The sequence below is a fragment of the Carcharodon carcharias genome, chromosome 3 (genome assembly GCF_017639515.1).
Source record: "Carcharodon carcharias isolate sCarCar2 chromosome 3, sCarCar2.pri, whole genome shotgun sequence".
NCBI lineage: Eukaryota > Metazoa > Chordata > Chondrichthyes > Lamniformes > Lamnidae > Carcharodon > Carcharodon carcharias.
The window spans coordinates 50,652,319-50,674,766 of record NC_054469.1 but is presented as its reverse complement, the minus strand read 5'-3'; the positions used below and the strand labels follow the sequence as shown (position 1 = coordinate 50,674,766).

At 44.0% G+C, this 22,448-nt stretch overlaps 1 protein-coding gene and 1 long non-coding RNA gene across 3 annotated transcripts in view; one reads left to right on the top strand and one right to left on the bottom strand.

Annotated features, from left to right (window-relative positions):
- The window catches only part of LOC121275900, a 41,359-nt gene extending 34,186 nt beyond the window's left edge, over positions 1 to 7,173 (bottom strand). Inside the window, exon 1 of the long non-coding RNA XR_005942589.1 lies at positions 7,093 to 7,173. This is a non-coding gene — a long non-coding RNA (uncharacterized LOC121275900). The remainder of the gene's footprint in view (positions 1 to 7,092) is intronic.
- jcada (junctional cadherin 5 associated a) overlaps positions 1 to 21,580 on the top strand; it is a 329,178-nt gene extending 307,598 nt beyond the window's left edge. For both annotated transcript variants that reach the window (XM_041183712.1, XM_041183711.1), the window contains exon 5: positions 17,084 to 21,580. In XM_041183712.1, the coding sequence (XP_041039646.1) occupies positions 17,084 to 17,118 (35 nt within the window). In that variant the 3' untranslated portion in view covers positions 17,119 to 21,580. The remainder of the gene's footprint in view (positions 1 to 17,083) is intronic.
- The last annotated feature ends 868 nt before the right edge of the window (positions 21,581 to 22,448 follow it).

The window sequence follows — 22,448 nt, the reverse complement described above, 5'->3', positions numbered from 1 at the left end:
GACCTACCCCGAATCTAAGGAGTTTTGGAAAATTAAAACCAATGCATCAACTATCTCACTAGCTGCTTATTTTAAGACCCTAGGATGAAAAGCATCTGGACTTGGGCAGTTGTCCAACAACATGACCAACAATTTACTCAGTACCACTTCTCTGGTGATTGCAAATTTCCTGAGTTCCTCCCTCCCTTCTATTTCCTTATTTATAACTGCTTCTGGGATGCAACTTGTGTCCTCTATAGTGAAGACTGATGCAAAATACCTGTTCAATTCATCTGCCATTTCCTTGCTTTCCATTATCAATTCTCCAGATTCACTTTCTCTAGGATCAACGCTTACTTTGTTAACTTATTTCTTTTAAAAATATCTGTAGAAACTCTTACTACCTGTTCTTATATTTTTGGCTAGCTTTCTCTCATACTCTAATTTGTCCCTCCTTATTAGTCTTCTAGTCATCCTTTGCTGTTCCTTATATTCTGTCCATTCTTCTGACCTTCCACCTATCTTTGCATAATTGCATGCTTTTTGTTTAAGTTTGATACTATCTTTAACCTTTCTAGTTAACCATGGATAGTGGTTCCGCCTCTTGGGTCTTTTCTCTCTCGGAATGTTCCAAGGTGAACTTAAGACCCTTTTTATAAAAACTCCAGGTCAGCATCCAAATGTCCAAATAATGCAAAGTCTTTCCATATTTTAAAAGAAAATTCCAGTTCGTGAAGATATGGTTTTCCCAACAAACACGACTCTGTGAACACTGAACCATAAGCCACAATTTTTCACTTGAATTTATTCCAATGCCCAGGTGTAATTCCGGGCAATTATATTGGGAAATTTCCAGGAGCAGTCCACTCATCTCCTGCCACTTTCAGAATTTTCCACCAGACATGGTATTGTGTGTACAAGAGGTCCACTTGAATTGGGCAGGCATATTGGAATAGCATGGAAATGACAGCAATATGTCATCTGATGTACTTTCCATCATTTGTACCCAAGCCAGGGTGTTTTTAAAGAAAAAAACACAGAAAGACTTGCATTTATATTTTCATGGCTTCAGGATGTTCTTAACATAAGAAAAAGGAGCAGACCATCCAGCTCCTCAAGCCTGCTCCTCCAGTAAGATCAACACTGATCTGATGTGGCTTTAACTCCACTTTCCAGCCTATTCTCCCGTAACCCTTGATTCCCTTGTCAGTCAAAAGCTTGTCTAACTAAGCACATTACAGCCAATAAAGTACATTTTGAAGTATGGGTAACACAGCAGCCAATTTGTGTACAGCAAACTCCAAACAAGCAGAAATGACACAACGTCCAGATAATTTGTTTTAGTGATGTTGATTGAGGGATAAATATTGTCCACGACACCGAGGATATCTCCCCTGCTCTTCTTCAAAATAGTGCCATGGGATCTTTTACATCCATCTGAGACGGCAGGTGTGGCATCAGTTTTATACCTCATCTGAAAGACAGCACCTCATATAGTGCAGAACTCCCTCAGTACTGCACTCAAATGGTAGATTTGAATCAATTATTTCTTAGATTTCCAGCAAAGCAATTGCACAGGGAAATGGGTACAAATTTGCCACATATTTAAAGAAGAGCTGTTAATTTATTGTTCAAATGCAGTATCGTGATGTTGAGATATGATGGGCATGTACCTTTAAGGAAGTGTATCTTAAATTACCATCAATCATTACACACCTCGACAGAACATGGTGTATTAGTACTGTGACTTGAAGTCAGTCTGCAAGCAGTTGTGATAGAGATTGGATGTACTATACCTAGTCTCCCAGTGAATATTATCTGTATATATTCTCATCTTCAAAGAATGAGCCCACATTATTATTTCTCCAATTCTTGTGTATGATTAGTATGTTTATGTTGAAGAAGAAGAATGTAACAGCTGAGATATTCATACAATGTAACTGTTTGGAAACCTGGTTCATATTGGTCAACCCTACAAGGTCCTGCTACCAGGTTAGTCAAATATGAATACACACGCACATAATATATACATGTATATGCATGCACACACACACAATATTGTGTTCAATCCTAGGCACCGCACTTTAGGAAGGATGTGAAGGCATTGGAGAGGGTGCAGAGGACAAGAGACTTCAGTTACGAGGATTGATTGGTGAAGTTGGGAGTGTTCATTTTCAAGAAGATTTGATAGAGGTATTCAAAATCTTGAGGGGCCTGGGCAGAGTAGAAGATTTGAGAAATAGAGAACACCTATTTAAGGTGACTGGCAAAAGAACCAATGGTGGCATGGGGGAAAGTTTTTTATGCAGCACTCGTTAGGATCTGGAATGTACTGACTGAACAGTTAGTGAAGGCAGTGTTGAGTGTAACTTTCAAAAAGGAATTGAATAATTATCAAAAAAGAAAGATTCACAGCCCAGTTAGCTTAACATCTGTCTTAGGGAAAATGTTAGAAGCTATTGTAAAGGACTTTATAGCAGGGTACATAGAAAAACTCAAGAGAATCAGGCAGAGTCAACATGATTTTGTGAAAGAGGAATCATGTTTGATTAATTTATTGGAGTTCTTTGAAGAAGTAGCATGTGCTGTGGATAAAGGGGAACTGGTGGATGTACTGTACTTAGATTTCCAGAAGGCATTTGATAAAGTGCCACATCAAAGGTTATTGTATAAAATAAAAGCTCATGGTGTAGAAGTAATATATTGGCATGGATAAAAGATTGGCTAGTGAACAGGAAACAGAGAGTAGGCAAAAATGGGTCATTTTCTGGTTGGCGAGATATAACGAGTGGTGTGCCACAGAGATCAGTGCTAGAATCTCAAATGTTTACAATTTATATAAAGACTTGGATGAAGGGATGGTCGTAAATTTGCTGATGACACAAAGATAGGTAGGAAAGTAAGTTGTGAAGAGGACATAAGGAGGCTACAAAGGGATATAGATAGGTTAATTGAGTGGGCAAAGTCTGGCAAATGGAGGGTAATGTGGAAAAATGTGAAATTGTCCATTTTGGCAGGGAAAAAAAAGCATATTATCTAAATGGTGAGAGATTTCAGAGGTCTGAAATGCAAAGGGATCTGGGTGTCCTAGTGCATGAATTACAAAAGGATAGTATGCAGGTTCAGCAAATAATTAGGAAAGCGAATAGAATGTTATTGTTTATTGCGAGGGAAATCGAAAACAAAAGTAGGGAGGTTACGCTGCAGTAATGCAGGGCATTGGTGAGACCATAACTGGAGTACATATTGATCTCCTTATTTAAGGAAGTAAGTAAATGCATTGGAAGCAGTTCAGAGAAGGTTTACCAGACTAATACTTGGAATGGGCGGGTTGTCTTATGAAGAAAGGCTGGACAGGCTAGGCTTGTATCCACTGGAGTTTAGAAGAGTAAGAGGTAACTTGATTGAAACATATAAGATCCTGAGGGGTCTTGACAGGGTGGATGTGGAAAGGATGTTTCCTCTTGTGGCAGAATCTAAAACTAGGGAATTACTGATTAAAAATAAGGGGTCGCCCATTTAAGACAGAGATGAGGAGAAACTTTTTCTCTCAGAAGGTTAAGAGTCTTTGGAACTCTTCCAGAAAAGTGGTGGAAGCAGAGGCTTTAAATATTTTTAAGGCGGAGGTAGATAGATTCTTGATAAACAAGGGGGTGAAAGGTTATCGAGGAAAGGTGGGAATGTGGAGTTGAGGTTAAAATCAGATCAACCATGATCTTATTGAATGGCGAAGCTGGCTTGAGGGGTCAAGTGGTCTACCCCTGCTCCTAATTCATACTTTTGTATATCTACGGAGGAAAGGCAGGGGAGTTGGATGAGCTGATTATCTCTTACACAGAGCCAGCATGGATATGAAGGGCCATATGGCATCCTTCTGTGCTATGACCATTCTAAGATTCTATGACATTTGTCCATCTGTGTACTCAGCAGTCACTTTCTCTGCCAAGTATCCAGCAACTCCTCCTTGAATTTGGCATTGCCACCTGTGGTCCATCCAAGTCCATTCCACATATTTACCATGGGCAGGATTTTGCCCTCATCAGGAGGGCTCGACAGGGGCGGGTGGGAGTGGTCGGGAAGCTGACCGCTGCCCGCGATCAGGGCCAGACTGCGATTTCATACTGGCTGGTCAGTTAAGGCCCACCCAGCGTGAGACGCGTGCTGCAGCGTTCAGCGCTGCCTGTGTGGAGGGGGAGGGGGGCAAGCACGAACATCCGCACATGCGCATGCAGGAAAAGCTCCCTGAGGCACAGAGCTGCCTCGGGGAGATGGAGAGTTGAAGAAATAAAAATGAAGAATTTAAATTGTTAAAAAAACATGTCTCCTCATGTGACTCTGTCACAAGAGCAGTGATATGTCATTAATGAAATATTAAAATTTTTATTTCATTTTTAATAGCTGTTGGAAACGTCATCTAGGTTTTATCAGTGGTTTTATCAGCTCAGGATTTTACATCTAAGGAAACCCATCACCATATTAACAGGAGGCAAGAAAGGCGGCAGGGAAGCCTAGCAGCAGGTGAAGAGCCCATCAATAATCCTCATGGGTTGACTCGTCTGAAGGCAAACTTCAACGTTATAGGAACAGACACTCACTCTTTCTTATATTTCCCAGTTTTTCACCTTTTCCCAAAAAAGTAGCTGAGACGAATGAAGCCAAGACCCTAATATTAACAGGGAGCTAGCTGGACAGTCAGCCAAGGAAGCCAAAAGATCAAAGTTCAAGGCCCTGACAACCTGCGTGGTTAGTCCTCATTTAAACAAATCACTGTCAACTCCCACCAAGCAGCCGGTCTGATTGGCTGCCTGACCAGCGGATGGCAGCAGAAATAAGCAGCAGGTGGCTGCAGCCTGGGTGCAATGGGAACCTGTCTTTGGCACGCAGGGAAGGTTGGGGGGAAGGCTTGAGACCATGATCAGGAGTGGTGTGCGATTGGTGTGGTGAGTAGTCAGGGACACGATCAGGGGAGGATAGGATGGTCTGAGAGTTTGTGGCCACAATCGAGGTTGGGGTGGCTGAACACTTCCTTGAGAGGCCTGGGGGGCGAACTCTTCTTTCTCCTGCCCATCAGGAGCTTATAAACAGGAAACAGGCAGCATGGAATTTCCCCTGTGGCAAGAATAAAAATAAGTCACGCCCCGATTACATCCTCGGTTCCCATTTTTAATCAATCCCAGCCTGCTTTTAGCGGGAGCCTCAATCAAAGCCTGAGTATTATTACAGTGGCTAAGAATAAGGTTAGGTTGAGGTTGGGTTCTTGAGCCTAATATCTAACCTTCCCCTCACAAATGACCTCTTCCATATGTCATCACTCCCCATCCAGAAGACACCCATTTGCAGCAATTAAGGTGGAGGTTGTTAAGAGCCAGAATGACAGGTTGGTGGAGGTCAGGCCCCTTCCTCCCTCTAACTTTTGCCCCCTTTGCCACAAATTCTTCTCAGGTTGGCCCCAGATCTGGCATATGGACTAAAGAATAACATTTCAGGAAGAAGACTTGGCCTCTTGTGGTCAAGTAGTCCGCTGAGGCCTCTTCACAAAGGGTGAGACCTGGTGGTAACAGACAGATCGATAATCTGCATAATAAAGGCAGATTGTCCAAGATCTCAATAATTCTTTTTACATTTATTTAAATTAACATCATAAAAGAAATAACGACAATATGCAAAATATGAAGATAGCAGTGTTAAAATATTATGACAAATCCAGCAATATGAAGAAAAATGATGTGCAAAGTGTCATCGGTGTTCAATAAATAATGATTTACGCAGCCCTTAAAAGTCCATGAACTGTCGGATAGACAATCGACTGAATAAGATAAATTTACGCCCACAGCTTGGAGAAAAGATTAATCACGATCTTGTGTACCTCGAGGGTAAGAAGTCAATAGTTGGAGCTCATCCAACCGCTGAGAGCTCTGAGGGTACCATTGAGCTACTGGCAGTCGTCCAGCATGTGAACACCTGGACACGCCGCCTACAGAACTGAGTCAGATCAGCTGCAAGAAATCCCAGAGCAGGGATTGCGTGCCTCTATATAGCAAGGCTTGTTACTTTGTGGGAAAAAATATCCAACCTTGCAATGCCCAAAGTGACCATAAGGGAGAGCTAATGACCTCCACATCCACTGCTATAATTGCTGAGTAAATGTTGCTGCCACTTCAGGGCTAGTTTCACAATCTTGTTTTGTGCGACCATGTTTCATGATAAGACCTAATTGGTATTTACCCAGAGTATCAACAGGACAGCCTTTATCTGAGGCATCTCCATGCCAAATGATTTGATGGCCCACCGTTTACTGAATTCTAATGACACTATTTATTTTGGCAGGAGATCTGTTTCTTTACGAGCCATGCAATATAAACAATCTTATTGAAACAGATTGTTTTCATTTGCAATGTTGTTGAAACTATGTAGACATTATGCATCGAGCCAAGCTTTGGATCCCCTGTAAGGCGGCTGTTCATTCCATTTAACAGTTTACATGTCGTTTTGTTTAATTAGCCACCCCAAATGATTCACTAAGGTATCCATTTCAGGTAAGAGTTAAAATTCTTATCCTGTTTTAGAGCAAATCTAACAGGTTTCTATGGAACATTTGTGATTTGTACCTTTGGAATAAAGTGTTAACCCGTGAACCCATCAACCTGTTCAGATTGACATTGACTTACTGAATGTTTGACCATTCAGTGTAGGGAACAATAATTTCTAGATTGCAATTTCCAGGTTGTATCACATTTTAGGTGCTTTATCCACTCTGTCCATTTCTTTGACTAGAAATTTGGCCCATGGACAATAAAAGTTATACTCTCCACCCAGTTACAATTTATCTTGGGCTCCATTGCTTCTGATGAGGTCTCTATTAGATATTCCCAGCTGCTTTTAATTTTGTTTGGACCCCTCCCTAACCTCAAATTTGAACAATTTGATAACTACAGTATATTTTCTTCTCATAGCATTTAATATGATGTAATTGCACTTGTCTCCACGAGAGGGCAGCTGGTTCTGGAGTTGACATAAGCCTTCATTCAGCAAACTGGAGAGCAAGTGCTGCTGGAAGCAGTGACACACACAAATAAACACAGAGACAGTAACCTTGTAAAATAAGTGACTTACTTTCACAGCACTTTGTCCTCAGTCCCAGCACACTTCCCTGTCTTGAAGACACCGACTCACATTAGGATGAGATTCCTTGAGTCCTAATTCTCAGAGGCAACACATTTATGTTTAGTAGCAGTCACTGACTGGGTCATTCGAGCCAAGGGCGCTGGCTGCTTTTCTTCCCCTCTCTGGCTTAGGTTTTAATGGCTAATTGCAGCAACTCTACTGCTGCCTGACTGCAATCAGCTAGATCAGCAGGACAACAACTTGCATTTATATCATACTTTTACAGCAGTAGAACATGTTAGACTGGAGATAGAATCTGAGCCATTTGGTAAGGTTATTTAGCAATACAGCTGTATAAAGGGAAATTGGAAATCAGATTTTGGGTTGGAAAATTCTCTGTAACTGGAATTTGACATGGGTCTGACTTCATACGTGCAAACCTAAAGCAAAAAAGCTGATAACTCAATACGCCCCCTCGATATGAGCTAATGATCTGTGAAAACAAAATTGTTGCAGTGGGGTGCGGCCTGTAACAGGGATTTCAGCGTCCAAACATTCCTTCACTTACACTGAAGGGAGCAAACCTAAACAAAAAAAAAGGCTAAAGCGGGTACGATTGCTGAAAACATGAGGGGCAGAATTTAGCCCATGTCCGGACGGGCTTGGTGGGGGGGTGGTCGGGAAGCCTACCCCCGCCCGCGATCGGGGCCAGAACGCGATTTCACACTGGTGGGCCAATTAAGGCCCGCCCGACATGAAACACGAGCGGCAGCGCTCATCGCTGCCTGTGGGTGGGGCTGGGGGAGAGTGCGAGCACAAACCCCGCACATGCGTGCAAGTGCGCATTTCAGAATCTCCTTGAGGCACAGAGCTGCCTCAGGGAGATGAAGCGTTTTTTTTAAACGAAGTAAAGATTTGAAAGATGTAATAAAATATGCCCCCTCATGTGACACTGTCACATGAGCAGGAGCAAGTTATTAACTAAATTTTAAAACTTTTATTTTATTTTTATTTGCTTTTGGAAACCTCATTCCGCCCATGGATGAGGTTTCCAAAAAAAAATGCAAAGGCCGCTTGGACTTTTCGCCTGCCCCACCAACCATAAGGTTGGACGAGCATTGAAAAATTTAATTTAATTGATTATTTAATGGCCTTAACAGGCCTCTTAATTGTTGATGAACGCGTTGCCAACTCCGACGCTCGCCCGCTGACCGAATTATTGCACGTTGGTGTCGGGAAGCTCGCCCGATGTCATTGTGCGTCATTTCACCCTTGAGCAGGTCGGGCGGGCGCCCACCCACCGAGCTAAGAATTTTGCCCAAGGTTAAGTTTTGGCACTATTCAGTTCCAGCATTTTAGAGTTTCTTTTTATTCATTTCTGCAATGTGGGCGTCACTGGCTAGGCCAGCATTTATTGCCCATCCCTAATTGCCCTTGAGGGAGTAGTGGTGAGCAGTCTTCTTGAACCACTGCAGTCCATGTGATGTAGGTACACCCACAGTGATGTTAGAGAGGGAGCTCCACGATTTTGGCCCTGCGATAGTGAAGGATCAGCGATATATTTCTAAGTCAGGATAGTGAGTGGCTTGGAGGGGAACTTCCAGGTGGTGGTGTTCCCATGTATCTGCTGCCCTTGTCCTTCTAGATGGCAGTGGTCGTCGGTTTGGAAGATGCTGCCTAAGGAGCCTTGGTAAGTTTCTGCAGTCCATGTTGTAGATGGTACACACTGCTGCCATTGTTCATCGGGGTAGAGCGAGTGAATGTTTGTGGATGTGGTGCTAATCAAGTGGGCTGCGTTGTCCTGGATGGTGTCAAACTTCTTGAGTATTGTTGGAGCTGCATTCATCCAGGCAAGTGGAGAGTATTTCATCACACTACTGACTTGTGCCTTGTAGATGGTGGACCGGCTGTGGGCAATCAGGAGGTGAGTTACTCGCCGCATTATTCATAGCCTCTGACCTGCTTTTGTAGCCACAGTATTTATATGGCTAGTCCAGTTCAGTTTCTGGTCAATGGCAACCCTAGGATGCTGATAGTGGGGGATTCAGCAATGGTAATGCCATTGAATGTCAAGGGGCAATGGTTAGATTCTCGTTTGTTAGAGATAATCAAGGCACTTTTGTGGTGTGAATATTACTTATCACTTGTCATCTCAAGCCTGGATGTTGTCCAGGTCTTGCTGCATTTGGACATGGACTGCTTCAATATCTGAGGAGTCGTGAATGGTGCTGAACATTGTGCAATCATCAGCAAACATCCCCACTTCTGACCTTATGATGGAAGGAAGGTCATTGATGAAGCAGCTGAAGATGGTTGAGCCTAGGACACTACCCTGAGGAACTCCTGCAATGATGTCCTGGAACTGAGATGATTGACCTCCAATAACCACATCTTCCTTTGTGTTAGGTATGACTCCAACCAGCAGAGAGTTATCCCCCTGATTCCCATTGACTCCAAATTTACTCGGGCTCCTTGATGCCACACTTGGTCAAATGCTGCCTTGACATTAAGGGCAGTCACCCTCACCTCACTTCGGGAGTTCAGCTTTTTATTCATGTTTGAACCAAGGCCGTAATATGTTCAGGAGCTGAGTGGCCCTGGCGGAACCCAAACTGGGCATCAGTGAGCAGGTTATTGCTAAACAAGTGCCTCTTGATAGCACTGTTGATGCCGCCATCCATCACTTTGCTGATGATTGAGGGTAGACTGATGGGGCAGTAATTGGCCAGGTTGGATTTGTCCTGCTTTTTGTGTACAGGACATACCTGGGCAATTTTCCACATAGCCGGGTAGATACCTGTGTTGTAGCTGTACTGGAACATTTTGGCTAGGGTTGCAGCAAGTTCTGGAGCACAAGTCTTTAAGATATTGCTGGCATATTGTCAGGGCCCATAGCCTTTGCAGTATCCAAGGGAGGCCGAGATGAATCATCCACTCGGCACTTCTGGCTGAAGATTGTTGGAAAGTTTCAGCCTTATCTATTGCACTGATCTATTCAGTTACCCCAGTGGACTTCAGTCTGCAATCCTCCAGAGTAGGAATGGCTTTCTTATAAATGAGTTAAGAACTTTTTAATAAAAAGACATTTAAAATTATTTTCAATAAATTAAAAGTGCAAAAATGTAATTGAGTAACTATATTTTATCTTTTCTAAAATAAAATGATGCTAAAACTAAAATAGACAAATTATTTACCAGTATCAGTTTGATTCAATGGTAGCATCTGGTCTCTGTGTTACCCCTGAATTAAATTGGATTTGTTCAAGCCCTACTCCAAGGTTTGTGCACATGATGTGGATGGTCACTGTAGAGCAGCATTGAGCAAGTGCTACACTGGTAGAGTTGCCATCTTTCAGATAGGATGTTAAACCAAGGCTCTTTTATTATCTCAGATGGCTTAGAAGATTAGACAGCACTATTTGAAGAACAGCAAGTCCCTTAGTCCTGACTGACATTCTCCCCCTGATTGCTTTTTGGTGGTGTCAATCAGTTTATGTGGTCATTCTTGTGATTGCTGTTTTTTACCTATGTAACGGTAACTGTACTTCAAGAATAACTGACTAGATGGAAGAAGAGACAGTATAAATGCTAGTTCTTTGTCCGAAGTATAAGCAACCCACGTGTATGATTTATTTCTTCAGATATTAAAATACTTCTGTTACAATTTGTAGGCAGTTTAATGTTGACATTTTAAAAATATATTAACTTAAAGGTTATGGATAGGCAACATTTTAAAGTCTTGCTGTTTTGCAATATTTTCATCACAATTTGTACTAGTCATTAATTGTTGGGAAAAATTTCAAAGTTTATTTGATCAAGCATTTCTTCCTGAAAGGGGTGGTTGGCTGAAGCATGTATATAGGCTGGAACATTCCCCCTCTTTGGACTTCACACTCAGGAAGAGCTTGTGTCTGGTGGGGAAAGAATCTTCTGGGAACTAGTCCAAGGGCAGTGGGAGGCCTGATGCAGGCGCTGCTCAAATCTCCCTTGGAGGATAAACTGGGATTGGCCTGCTCCTTGCTACTCATTCTGCCCTAGTCCTCAGTCATCAGTTTACGTAGGAATAACAGGAGCTGAAAGCCTGCCTATCGCCTTAGGAGGATGTAAAAGATCTCTTGACATGATTTGAAGAAGAGTAATGGAGTTCCTCCCAGTGCCCTGGCCAATATTTGTTCCTTAACAAATACTTTGAAAAAAATAAATGACCTTGTCACTACATTGAATGGTAAAGAATGTGCAGCTCAGAAACAAGCCTGTTGTCACAACTATTCCACACCAGTGTTTTTGCTCCACATGAGTTTCCTCCTACCTCTCTTCATCTGACCCAATTAGCAAAAGCTTCTATCCATTTCTTCCTCGTGTGTTTATCTAACTTCCCCTTAGTCACATTAAATCGCTTAGCTGCTGTGGCAGCTTGCTGTGCACAATTGGCAACTGTGTTTCCAACGTTACAACAGTGACTGCTTGTCAACAGTAGTTACTTGGTTGTAGTGCACTTTGGGTCGAGGTCGAGAAAAGCACTATATAAATGGAAGTCTTCATTTTTTTCAGAGCTGCCTTTGCTTTTCTCTCTGGCCTTGATTTGCTTGGCATTAACCCCTAACCCCAGTGGCTAAGTCAGGCACCAAGTATGACAACATGACAGTCACAGGTGCAACTTGGACATTGGTTTAAAGTACACAACTTCTACATTAAGTTCTGTTGAAGGATCATGAGGACTCAAAACGTCAACTCTTTTCTTCTCCGCCGATGCTGCTAGACCTGCTGAGTTTTTCCAAGTAATTCTGTTTTTGTTTTGGATTTCCAGCATCCGCAGTTTTTTGTTTTTATTTCTACATTAAGTTTCCTGTTTTGGATCAATATGTTAAATGCATCATTAATGCAGGATAACAGCAAGCATCAATAAAAATGGTCCTTCTTAAACCATACCGCAGTATCGTAATTATTCACCAATGTGTGCACTTACAAGTCACAAGTTTTATATTGAAGATTTTAATATGTTAAAATGATCTCACTAAACCCACACAAACTCTGCCAAGAACCCAGACCATATCTCCCTGGCTCGCAATATTTCCAAAATTATTTTCCTTGTGTTTTTATTTAACTTGTGCCTTTCCCTCAGATCTCACAAGCTGATGAATTCCACTTAAATGGAACAGCAGTTTGAATTATCTACCACAAGAGCACAATGAAAACAGATCCTTTTCCTCACTTTTGTCTGTTCTTCCAAGTGTGGGGGAGACGCCAGTCCGTGGTATTAAACTGAGCTGCAGTGGGTGACAAGGAGTGCAAGGACTCGGAAGCTTTAGTTGGAGGAAACTCAACCTGTCTCCACGCAGCAGAAAAATCGGCAATGGCGGCACCAGGTCCAAACACTGACTGTCTCTGCAAAATGTGTATGTTTCGTGTCCAAACTGGTTCCAACATATGGGGCAGAATTTTCCCATTGGCGTGTGGGGGCACGCACATAAAATGAACTCGCAGTGACATCGGGCAAGCACCCCGACATCACCACTCACCATCGCAATATTTCGTTGGACGGGTGCGCAATATTCTCCGATGCACGCCCGCCATTAATTAACCGGCCACTTTAGGCCTTTGAGGCGCCAATCGACCGCGACTTTTCTGCAGCCATGCAATCTACGGGTTGGTGCACAAACGCAACCAGGCAGGCGGGTAGGACACATATGTATAAACCTCATCCACAGGCGGAGTAAGAGGGCTCAGTGGGGTCGCGAGAGTGCTCTGTCAAATATTGATTTTTCAAACTTACTGATACTTGCCTGTGTGATCTGTAATACTTCAAAACACACACCAGCTGCTTGGCCTGGCCTCACAACCTTCAGGTCAGCACTCAGCAGTGAGGAATCTTTTTTGGGCCTGCAGGTTTCAGGAAGCCTTCCCTTAGCCTGGGAATGCAAGCTGTTCTCTCCTCTGGAGGCACCTCACAAAAAATGGAAGGGAGGGCTAGAAGGGGGAGAAGGCCAGGAGTGCACATTCAGCCTCCAGGGGAGCCACCTTTAGGAGGTCAGGCACAGGCACAAGGGGTGCAGGGCCAAGAGGTAGTCCAAGGCGGAAGGGGCCGCAGAAGATGCCACTATCCTGCTGCCAGGGTATACAGGCAGCGAAGCAGCTACCTCAATGTGTCTGAAGTGCAGTGGCAAAGGAGGCTTCGTCTCAAGGGAGACAGTCAACTATATCTGTCAGACGATTGGGCCTGAGATCTCCGCGAACAGTGTGGATGGACACCCCATGCCAGAGGCTCTAAAGATCACAGCTGCCCTCAACTTCTATGCCTCTGGCTCCTTCCAGGGGTCAGTGGGAGATCTTTGCAGTGTCTCCCAATCAGCTGTCCACACTAGTGTTAAGCAGGTTACAGCCGCTCTGTTCAGGCATACATTGACTTTCATCCTGTACCGTTGGGACTAGGCAAGCCAGACAGAGTGAGCCAGCAGGTGAGCCCGGTGCCTTCGTCAACAGGAAGGGCTTCCACTCCATGAACGTGCAGATAGTGTGTGATCACAGGATGCTGATTCTACAAGTCTGTGCAAGGTACCCAGACAAGCTCCCATGACGCCTACATCCTCAGACACTCCCAGGTCCCGGGGCTCTTCAGTGCTCCAGCCCGGTTTGATGGATGGCTGGTAGGTGACAAGGGCTAACCCCTCAGAAGGTGGCTGTCTGCCATCCAAGAACAGAGGCTGAGCAAAGGTATAATAGGAGCCACGCCTTCACAAGGGCTATGGTGGAGAGAGGCATTGGTCTTCTCAAGATACGCTTCCGATGCCTGGACCGTATCCCCCAGATCGTGTGTCAGTGATAGTGGTTGCATGCTGCACTCTCCACAGTCTTGCGCTGGAAAGGAGGGACACTGTGGATGACAAAGATGTAGATGCAGTGGCTGCGGCTGCACACGATGAGTCCAGCAGTGAGTCCGAGGATGAGCACGCACAGGGAAATGCTGAGGGGGTAGCCGCTGACCCGGGCATATTCCAGGGAGGCAGGGACACCCGGGAGGCTTTAATCCAATGAACCTTCAGCTAGCACATCACATAGGGACCTCCAGGACTAGCCTGGGCTGCAGACTCCATATTTGAGACCTAAGTGCAAAATCTGCCTGAATAGGAACATTAACTAAGCTCCTTGTTAATAAAGCTGAATGTCCCACAAAGCATTCATTACATTAGTGGTAACCATCCACCTGTAGAACAAAAGAGGCACCCTCAGCCATGGTGACATGTCTTAATTTGATATAGCAACCAAAGAAACTTAACGAAACAAAATGAAAAAGGTGTTAAAAATCACACCAGCTCATAAAGACCTCATTGCGGGCCAACTCAAAAGCACCAGTGATAAACCCGTGGTGTGCCTAAGGTGCCTCATGTTTATGCTTTTGGGCGCTATGTCTTGGTGCTGACCCCTCGCTGGGACTGGCACCTGAGCCAGCCTGCTGACTCTGCTGTCCTGTTGGCCTCGATGACCTTGGCAGCCGTCCTCTGGCCCATGGAGTCTGTGCTGGCCCCGCCTGGGGGGGAGCTGCCAGTTCCACGGCTGGCATCTCCCCAGTTGTCGCAGCCTCACCAGATGCAATGGTCACTGGCAGAGGGGCAGAGGTACTGCCGCCCACATCCAGAGCACCCTGAGAGGAGCCCACAGAGATTACAGGCAGCTGCTGCGCCGACGTGAGTCGCTTCCGACCTCCCTGCTCACCATAGATGGAGGGGCACCGAGCTGGGAAACTTAGTGCCCAGACCATCTCCCACACTGGCACTGACCAGCTGAGGTCAATGCTGACGTGAGGGCTCGCTGGTCCAAGCGCATCCCCAGGAAGCCCTGATTGGTCTCCTGGAGGAGCCTCTCTACGAGAGTCACCACTCTCTCCATGGAGGACGCATGGCGTTCGGACATGCGGCTCATTGCTTTGGCGATAGTCTGCGTAGACTTCTCCACCACAGACACCAAGCCAAGCATAGCCTCATGTATCTCCACCAGATGCTCCCGCACTCCCGGCCGCATTCCCTGCCCCTGCTGCCCCCGCGGACGACTCCAGAGGCACATCATCAGGCACCGACTGAGCATGTGCCTGGTCCCCTGCAGTCCTCTGACTGCTGGCGCCATGGGCACTCTCTGTCTCTGCCAACTCCTCCAGCGACTGTGAAGTGCCCTCACTGCTGTGCCCCAGGACACCAGCCAATGTTCTAATTCCCATCGAGGTACTAGTATCTGCGCTGGTGCCTGCCTGGCAGAGATGGTGTGACGTTGGTGAGACTTCAGGGCCCTCAGGTGTGAGAGGGGGCCTCTGCTCCTCCTCCCGGCCCTGCTCCATTGATGCTGAAAGGAAGAACAAGGACATTGGATCATTTAACGTGGAGACAATGTCAATTTGCATCCCTGTCCCCCGGATCATTATGCGCTCACCCTTCCAGAAGCAATGGTCAAGCCATGTTGCAAACTTCAATCACTGAACATTCAGCACTGCCATGGATGTTGGGAGAAAAATAGTGACCTCACTGCTGGGTAAACATACCTACCCGTGACACCCCAGCCCCACTGACACCAGTGGACCTGGGCGCATGGCGCCTCTCCAGATGTAGGGCCTCCTGCTTGAAGCGGCTGAGAATCACTAACTGTGCCATCCCTCCACCAGTCCTCACCCGCTCAGTGGCATTATGTGCATTCTTTTCCTGAAAAGGAGAGAAGAGCATTGATTAGTGCTATTTGTACCTGGATTCTCTTCGCAGACGGCCCACCCCAGACAGAGTGGGACATTGCAGGGCTCCAGTGCCTCCTCACCCTGCTACTGCCGAACCCTCACACAAAGATGCCAGGCCTGTCCTCACACGTCTCATCCCCTCACTACCTTAGCCAAATGCTGTCTCCATCACATTTGGCACCACACGGTCTAACCTCCCAAAGCAAGGAGGCACAAGCATGTGGAGTGCAGAAGACAGCAGATCGATCTGTGCCACGCCACCTTGAAGCTCCCCTCCCAGCATGTCATCACCCTGACTTTGACGTGCCCTGAAGTTCCAACACTGCGCCTGGGTGCAGCTCCTCCAGGTTGCCCCCAAAACAGTAATTGGGTCTCAGTGTACCACATGCTGCGGGTGCAGAACCCATCTCTTCACCACCCTCTCAGGGTGACATCGGCATGGGCAATATCTGCTGGCCCACCCAGTGAAGGACACAGGCTGTCAATGATTCAATGCAGTCACCACACTCAGACTTGGGGGGAAGGGGGGCTCCCACCAGGGGGGAAAGCCTACCTGCTGGGTTAAGTGACCAATGCCAACATGGTACTCACCCTTCCCCAATGCAACAGGTCGTTGAAGCATTTACATTACTGGATCCAGGTGCGCCTTACCACATCGTGGGAGCTCACCACCTCCGCCACCTCCTCCTAGGCACATCTGGTCATTTCGGGGGGGCTGCTCCTCCCTTCCTGGGGTACGAGCACCTCCCACCCATGCTGCCACCTCTTCAAGGAGGGCAGCAAGGCAATTGTCAGAAAAACGAGGGGCACAGTGCCCCCCTGCCCTACCCTCCTGCCTGGCCTGCTCACCAGCAGCGCTCTGGGGAGCCCTTCCACTGGCCACGATTCACAGCCTTTGAGAGGCTGCAGCAGCTTTTTAAAACAGGCCGGCAGGTCGCCATTGGACCCGGTGGTCATTGCAGTCCCGCTGCCACCCACCCACTCCCGCTGTCCACGGGAGCCGCGATTCACACTGGGCGGCCTTAATTGGCCCGCCTGAATAAAATGGTGGTGCAGACCCGATTGCGAGCAGTGATCAGGTCCAAGCCCACCCCCACCCACTCCCACTCCACCCCTGCCAGCCAGAAAATTCTGCCCATGGTTTAATGAGTTGACCATCCCATAGCACTGAATAATGTCACATTGGATTACATAGGCTGAAGTATGTGCAAGCTTGTGGCTGGATGAATTATGTGTGAAACAGATGTTGATATAATTTTCTTCACCCCAGATTATTCTTGTTTTCCAGATGCCTATGATCCCAGCAAAGTTGAGACCGTGTGAAACAAAAGGAGATGACAGGAGCAAAGAGATTTCAGGAAAATGTTATGGATTTTACACTGTGATCTGTTCACAAGACTGTCTTTCATCAAATGCAAACTTCTGGACTGCCTTCTGCACACACTGTTTATATTAATAAATACATTGATAAACTGCTGTATCACTGCCAGGAAGATATTAGTCAGGCACATAAACCACTGTTAACCACCTAGTGTCTGAACATATATCACTGTTCAATAAAAATTACAGCCTTCTATAGCTGGTAACTACAACTCAGTTCCTGGTGCACATGGGTACACAGCACAAAACCATCCCTAATTTCATATTTAATTGCAATCTCACACTGAGTCCAGAGAATGACTGATAAAATGTTGCATTGGTGCAGTAAAAGGATGCTTTTCTGAAGCTGAGTTCGAAATGTGCAATGCCTGACACACAATGCTTGACGCTATAACACTGGACACCTGAATTTGGGAAGTGCTCCCTCCACTAGAGCTAATATTGCTCACTTGATGACAACAAAATGAAGAAAAATCAAGCCTTCTGCATTGAGCTCCCATTAACTGGATCTGATATCAGAAAATGGCAATTTTACTCACGTGCAACTGAATTTGCTTCCTCTTAGAGGTATTTGTAAATTCATAATGTTACATCTTAATTGCAAATAATTATGTGAAAGTGTTTTGTGGTGAATGTGGATGTTTTCAAATTATGAAACCCCTAAGCCTAGGTTTCCCAATCTTGACGCAGTTTAGATTGGAATTTTGTTGGCGAGTTTTAGACAGGTTCAGATGGAAGTGAGTTGTTTGTGAACTATTTTTCCAAATTAGATCATTCACAAAGCTTCAGGTGCGAACCTGGGCTGGTGCAGGAAGCACAATGGGGACGGGAGTGAAAAACCAGTGAGAAGTAAAATTTAAAGGGATGTGTCAAAATATAGGGACCAAAATTGAAAAAACCTTTGGCAGCAGTGGGCTTGGTATCCCAGCTCCCTTTGAACAGGGGAGCCTCCTTGTGCACTAATTGTGCTACCAAAGCAAGAACTGCCATCTCTCTCAGTAGATACGGACACCAGGGTCCCCGTGGCTGGGCACAAATTGCCAGCGTGGACCCAGACCTGTCTATGGGTCCTCCTCCTCTTCAAAATACTACAGGTAACAGGGAGAAGGGGTGTGTACCCATAAAAAAATTAATGGATTTTTTTATCGGTACACAAGAGTGAACAATTGAGAGATTAAGTGCCTGCAAGACAAAATAAACAAAAGAAAATGAGCATGCATAAGTGACAACATTCATGAAATATCACAGCTGGAATTTATTTATGCAGGCCTTTAAAATCAGTTTAAATTCTGTTGATACCTTTAGCAACGCTGGACAGCCATTTCACATGGGTGCCCTTTCAAAACAGTGTTCTGCCTACCTGAATGTTGGCAAGCGCCAGGCATGATGGACACCACCAACACCCTACCCAACATGAATATCTGAATGAAGAGGTCACCTATTTGAGGCAGAGGGTTCCAAAGCTGTTGATTCCCATTCCCCAGAATGATACTATGAGACCATGTGCAGGATGGCAGCGAGGCAGAGTTCCCATCCATTCACCATGACCAGACACCCAAAACAAATTATTACTACACATGGCCGACAGCAGAAACACGAAGCTCATTCCTGTCTTACAAGATGACTTTTTTGAGATCTATGCAGTATGATTCGTCCCTCAAATGAATATCGGTATTACATTGACAATAGAAAATTTAGAAATGTGCCCACTCACAATTTGCAATGTGTATTTTTTATTCAACATTAATTTAAATATTTCTGACCTTAATTATTTGTGTGACTGCTACAGACTTAATAATCAGTGCACACTAAAGTTTTCTAAAAAATTGTTTGTGGATGCAATTTTCAACTGAAAACCTTCTAGACATGGATGACTCCATGCAAATTATATTCACAACCAAGACCATCCAGTGCCATTACACTGCAGAACTTGTAGATGTGTCTTTGTTTTTGTTTTTGAAAATGGTTCACAAGACACAAGATGACGGCGCAAGTGGCCATTACTCAGATCATCAAATCCATTGGCACTTTTTACTCCCTTTTTTGGAGTTCCTCAGATCTGATGTTGCTGTGAACTGTTATAACAATTTGCAATAATATAGCACCCCTGATGTAGAAAAATATCCCAATGCGCTGTATTGATTTTTAAACAGAAGTGGAATGTAACCCTTTAATTGCTTGTTGGTGCCTTTCTGATTGACTATATACGGATGACAAAATAGGCTCAAAGATTTTTGCTGTAAATAAAATATTATGTATATTTATTTTTAACCTATACAGTATTGTTGGAATGGAAATGATGGCAAGAGACCTTGTGATTTGGAATCTTGATTAACACAGTGAAGCAGTAGTAACAGGCTAAGACTGTGAAACAGGGTGGAGATTGAGGTTATTGTAGGTGGGATTTCTTCCCTTTCTCCGTGCCTCCAAGACTAGGAATTGTTAAGGATTTATTGTAGCAAACATGTTTAATGAATGCCTATCACCATCTTCTCAGGACAGTGAGGAATGGGTAATAAATGCTAACCTTGCCAGCAATGCCCACATCCTGAGAATGAATGAAAAGAATATGAAAGTCTAAATCAACATGTGTGTCAATAATATCTGTCTAATATGCCATGTGTTTGCACATAGTTTACTTACCAGGTGTCAGGCTCGATTTCATAAAAGATGCCAAGGTAGTGAGTGCAAAGTGAATTGCCTAGTCAATACATCAGGATGCTTTCCACCAGTCCTGTCGATTTCAATGGAAAAGCACAAATGGCCAATATTTACATTCAGATTGAATGCCACAGAGTAATTATAAAAAAATCCTGAGATTGAATGTTTGCCAGCCTGGTTTCTAGCCCACTTTTTCTTTGGTGATAGTGGGACGCTAAGCTGGCTTTTATGCTTCCATAGGGCAAAAATGACATTATTCTAAGTTCAAGCATATCATACTAATCCAAAATGCTACTAACTCTAATGCAGCATATGTGCTTCCTGCAGATAACATATTCATTATTTTTATAACATTTAAAGAAATAACGTGAAAAAAGTAAGCTATATTATATGAAATTGTGTTTAACATTTAAATGTGAGTCCAGCCTGGGCTTAGTTTTCATTCTGAGCACATGGGACACAAGGTATTCAAAATTTAATGAAAAGTAGCAGCAAGTTAAGTAAGCTTACAGCTGACTTAATACATAGGGACAAATTGAATAGTTTAATGCATATCTATGTATTTGGTATGTATACAGACAGCCAATTACATTCATAACCAATACCATCCAGTGACAGAGAAGAAGAGTTGAATTACGTGCAGCTTTAACAGGAATTCAAAAGTAAAAGTTGGCATAAACTTTCTATTTTGATTGGTTATCTCATGCAATCACTTTCATTGGAACCAGGTAATTATTATTTACACCTAAAAGCTTTTGAAGTAAATTTAATGGGTTGGGTTACAATTCATCAAAAGCCGGTATTGTCACTAGTTGTATTTTAGCCCATCGATGCTAATCTACTTTAGAAATCCACTCAAGCAATGCAGTTTAAATTTGGTGCGCTATGTGTCTTGGTGATACCCTTGATTCATCATCTCAAATTGTTCGCAAAACTACCACACCAAGGACTGTAGCCAAATCACCCTCATGTTATATAACTCAAAATGCTTTCTAGCCACATTCCAATTATAAAGCGATAAAATCCATTTCTGTATAACAGCATGGTTTCTTTTATAATTAGAGTGGACAAAATATAAACATATTCACATTTTACTGAAATCCTAGCAACAACACTCTAATAAATTGCAATTTCTGCAGAAAGCCAAATTTTGACATTAATGCCAAATACACTGTAGGAGAGAGTTTGGAAGCTTCGGTCTCACAGGGAAGTCTTCTGACAGCTAATCCTCTGCTGTTGTCAAAAAATAATCACCTCAACAGAACATACAAATGTGGATCAAAAAGGTGAGGCAGGCTGTTATTGACTAACATTGTCTTTTTGTTTTTGACGAGGTTATACCTGTATATGAATGCTTTATCCCTTCCTTTTTGGAGACAGTGTTGATGAATGGTTAGAAGTGATTGAAATGCAGTCCTTTTCTACTGTCTGGACAGAAGATGGGGATGAACTTGCATTTCAGTGACTCAGAAAAACACCCAGCATCCACATATCTTAAAAGCTGTTCCATAATTTTTTTGAAAACAAAAGCTGTTATATTATATTTAAAACATAAGTATGTAATTGTATAGAACCTAAGAGGATGTGGATTAAAATAAAAGGGAATCTATTTGTTTTTCCTTATGGCTTGCCATTAACTTCTATTTATCAATACAATGTAAATACTAATTCACATTGTGTCTTGTGTGTTCACCGGTGTATATTATTCCAGCTTATTTCTGAATAAAATATATGCATGAAACTACTTTTAAATATTACTCCATTTGTATTTTTCTTTACTTTCCAATTTCTTCCCATTTTTCTCACTTGCCACCATATACATAATCCACCATCCAGGAGAGGTTGAGTAGCTCAGTCAGCTGATTGGCAGGCTTGGAATTGTAAATTCAAATCTTGAAGTGATGAAATGAGTACCACATCTGAGGGTATGAGGAGAAAACAGGAGCCCTCCGGGGGCCCTCTCTGTCAGTGCTTTGGCCTCGGGCTGTGATAGCTTGGCATTGTGAGTGGGGATGCTATTAAATTAAATCAACCTCAACTTACAATTATATGGCATAGTTGGTCGGGTGTTTCTCACATGTTGGTGCAGACTTGATGGGCCGAGGGGCCTCTTTTGCACTGTGTGATTCTGTGATCCCAAATTCCATAACAGGTTCATTACCAGACAACATTTGACACCAGCCACATAAAGAGACATTTGGACAGGTTACCAGAAGCTTAGTCAAAGAAGTGACTTAAAGGAGGGGAGAGAAGGAAGTTTAGGGAGTGAATTCAAGACCTTTGGGCCAGAAGCAAAAGGCTAGCCAAGTACTGGAAATGAAAAGTGACGTGAAAAAGCACCTGAAGCCTGAGACGTGAGCTTTTGGCCACAGCTGTGTACCGAGGATCTCAAACCAGTGATAGCTCTGGTGTTTAAACAGGCAAACTAAAATTAAGAATTCAGATACAAAACCAGCACATTAAGTTACTTGGTAATTAGTAATTGCAGAGGTCCAGGTGCCCTGTGTGAGGTATAAGCCTAAGTAATTAAGATGCAGATTCTACTAGTTCAACTTGAGCACCAAAAATCAGTTCAAATATTACAGCAGAGTGCACAAAAATACAGTGATAAA